General features: G+C 35.9%; 1 protein-coding gene across 1 annotated transcript in view; it reads right to left on the bottom strand.

Annotated features, from left to right (window-relative positions):
* Nucleotides 1–392: 392 nt before the first annotated feature.
* Nucleotides 393–3,696, bottom strand: part of SCYL2 (SCY1 like pseudokinase 2) — a 75,942-nt gene continuing 72,638 nt past the window's right edge. Inside the window, exons 17-18 of the mRNA XM_042781829.1 lie at nucleotides 2,339–2,458; nucleotides 393–1,037 (exon numbers count right to left, since the gene is read on the bottom strand). Coding sequence (XP_042637763.1) covers nucleotides 393–1,037; nucleotides 2,339–2,458 — 765 coding nt within the window. The remainder of the gene's footprint in view (nucleotides 1,038–2,338; nucleotides 2,459–3,696) is intronic.

Here is a 3,696-nt window from a genome sequence, read left to right as displayed (position 1 = left end):
GTATACTATGTAGTACTTAATAGATAAAACTTGCAATTAGCATCAACTCAACTTTTTTTATAACACTAGACTTACAAGCCAAAATAAACATGTGGTTAAAAAATTCTGCTATTAAAGATATTCAATTGACCTTTTTTCTTTGAGATTGGTATGGTTTATGTCTTTTAAAATCTGAAGGAGTTGGTAAGAAGAAAAAAAGTCCTCAATGCTTTAAAAAACGCAACTGGTTAGGAGTCCATACAACTATGCTGGCATGGAAACAGGTGTTTTCTATCACAGAACCATTCAATTTCCCACAGAAGAAATTCTTCCAAGCCAACTATACAGAGATGAAAATTAGCTCACCCATGATTAAAAGTGAAGTAATCCTTCAAAAATAGGAGCAGGACACCTCATCCAAAAAGATCTTTTAAATCATTACTAGCTGAACTGCTACTGGTCATAGTAGTTGGTGGCTGTGCAAAGTTCTGTGGGTTAAAGAAAGGATTACCCTGTATACCAAAGGCAGATTGTCCCATCATGTTCATTTGTGTTCCCATTACAGTACTGCCCATACCTGGAGACCCTTGGGGAGGTACAAACTGATTAAGCCACTGATTTGGTTTCTGTTGCGATAATTGGTTCATGCTAACTTTGGGTTTCTGAGGGCCAAAAAGGTTATTAAGGGCAGACATATCTGTTGGTCTCTGTTGAGTCTGCTTCGCACCAGCAGGAGAAGCACTCATGGCATTGAAGTTTGGCAAAGAGGCAGGTGTTCCCAGGGTCATCTTGGTCACTCCAGGTGTGCTCGGGCTACTGAAAAAGTTCTGGTTTGTATTAACTGGCATGTTGAATCCTGAAGTCTGAAAGCCCATGTTGGCATTGAGGCCATTTGTCAAATTTCTCTTTGTATTATCAACAGGTGTAGAAAACATCATGCCAAGGCCCATGGGAGGAACGGAAGTGAAGGTACTTGAAGCAGAAATTTTAGGTGTACTAACAGAAAGGCTGCTCAAAGATGACATGTTATCCATCAACGTGTCTGTCAAATCCTTGGTCTGTAAAATACGAAGGAATTATTTTATTTCCAAGAAGTCTAAATTATTTTGTACTCAGTGAACATTTGGTAGATGAAATTGTACATGGTAAACTAAAATTAAGTGCAAACAAGAGTCAGTAAACCATTGCCCCAAAGACTAAATATAGTGTGCCATCTGTTGTTGTATGGTTTTTTTACAGATGGACATTTATAATCAATTTGATGATTTGATCACTAATCCTGGGCCCAATGAAGCTAAATGTTATCTTCCTCCAAAATAATTGCATTTTTCTTACTAATAAGATCTCATTATAAAAAATTTTACTCTATCATTTTTATATTTTGAATTTTATCAAAAAATTATGGAAATCTGTTGTCTCTATTCTTAAGTGCATGCCAACAAAATATTCTCAATTCTGCCTCTTGATCAGCAAAGACAGTTTTTCAGAGGAAGAATTTAAGTGATTAAGAGGTAGAGAAAAATAATTTAAAGAAACCTTTTAAGATAAGTTATTTCTGAAATCTAAAAGAGAGTAAGCTCTCTACAAACAAGGATCTTATTCACTGCCATGGTACCAACACCTACAACAGTGCCTGGAACACAGAAGAAAATAAATGCTGGTCAGGTCATGTGGGTAAGTCTTCTTAAACCAAATCACACCCACTCTTCACTTCTCAAGATGGCTAGGTTCCAAAGACCTGGTCATTATGCGAAAACAGTATTATGGGAAAATGGAGAATGACCACATCAGATCACAAAATGGAAGAATGACTACATCATTACATAACTGCCAAACCACTGAGAACCATGGCCCAGCCAAGTTGACACATAACCTTAATTATCACAGCCAGCATTACTCTCACCTTGAAACTCAGTGTTCGTTACTGCCAGACATATGTCATTAAAAAGCAAGGTAGCTGGACAGATTTTTTTTTTTACTACTGTCATAAATGTGAAGTATCAGATATCAAGGTATTGGATAACTGGGTGTATAAACTTGACTATGGGTCACCATAAATCGGAGTCAACCTGATGGCAGCCAACAACAACAAAATTGAAAAACCTAAAATAGCAAATTACTTTTAATCCACAAATATCTAAAAGAATTCTTTATCAATAATAAGCACTCTCATAGAACATTAAACATTAGGCAGGCTACAGAGAAGTTGTTGGAAAATCCTTTATGCTCCTAATTCTTATAAACTACGTATTATTCTTTGCAATGCATTTTTATACAAACAATAGTAGACAAAGGACTATACTATCTTTCCCCCTAGAAGCAGTATGCTTGAAACTATCCAAAAGAAATAAACGCTGACCTGTTTGACTGGAACAACAGGTGTGTGCACTTGGGGTTTAAGAGGCTGCTGGCTTTTCAACTTATGTGCCTGCTCTTGTTCTTTTGCTAATTTTTGTTTTTCTTCAAGTGTAAGTGATACCTTAAAACAAAATAAAATGAAAAATCAGTAGGCAAGTTCATAATTCCATTTATAAAATAAAAGATTTCTTTTTTGGTAAACATTACCTTGGTACATTTGGTGATACTTGCTACTTAAATGAAAAGCCAACTATTTTGGCATTAGTGATTGTCACAGACACGTTATATTTTAAATTATCATAAAATTTAAATTTAGGCAGAAATTCACAGGATTTGTACTAAAATACTATTTCCAGTATACTAGTTAGTATTTTTAAACTAAAATAATCTTTTTCAGACAATGAGAATATGATTAAGTGAGTTGGGAGATAGGTAACACTACTGCTAACTCCAATTAAGCAAAATGTTATCTTTCTATTAGAGTAAGATCTGTATTATAAAAATATATATACTCTATCATTTTTTTATTTTAAGTTTTGTCAAAGAAAATGTGACAATCAGTTGTCTCTATTTTTAGGTAGCAAACCAAACCAAACTCACTGCCATCAAATTGATTCTACCTCATAGTAACCCCCACTGGGTTTCCAAGGCTGTAAATCTTTATGGAAGCAGACTGCTCCACCTTTCTCCCCTGGAGTGGCTGGTGGGTTTGAACTACCAACCTTTTAGTTAGCAGCCAAATGCCTTAACCACTGCACCTCCAGAGCTCCTTCTATACTTAGATAAGTGCCTACAAAATATTCTCAATTTTGGGAATCTTCAGAGATCTTCAACACTAAAAAAATGGGAAGATCTTGTTCAACTTTCATCTGTGCTCACTGCAAAATAATTTACCATGGAATGAAAAGAAGAGAGAGGAGGTTGTTGGGCTTAAAAAGAACAGAAACAGCAAAGCACTACTGAAGAAGAAAAACAAAGTAGGAGGTCTCACACGGCCGGATCTCAAAACCTACTTACTATACAGCCACAGTAGTCAAAACTGCCTGGTACTGGTTTAATGACAGACACATAGACCAATGGAATAGACTGAGAACCCAGAAATAGATCCATTGACCTACAGTCAGCTGATCTTTGACAAAGGCCCAAAATCCATGAAATGGGGAGGAGAATGTTTGTTTAATAAATGGTGCTGGCAAAACTGGAGATTCATTTGCAGAAAAATGAAACAAGATTTGTACCTCACACCATACACAAAAACCAACTCCAGATGGATCAAAGACTTAAATGTGAAACCTAAAACTATACAGTTCCTCAAGGAAAATCTAGGGGCAAATTTAAGGGCCCTAATATATGGCATAA

This window comes from Orycteropus afer, unplaced genomic scaffold (assembly GCF_000298275.1).
Source record: "Orycteropus afer afer isolate SDZICR_OR568_19922 unplaced genomic scaffold, OryAfe1.0 scaffold00177, whole genome shotgun sequence".
Lineage (NCBI taxonomy): Eukaryota > Metazoa > Chordata > Mammalia > Tubulidentata > Orycteropodidae > Orycteropus > Orycteropus afer.
Note: the sequence above shows the minus strand (reverse complement) of the source record. Positions and strands in the feature narration are given on the sequence as shown.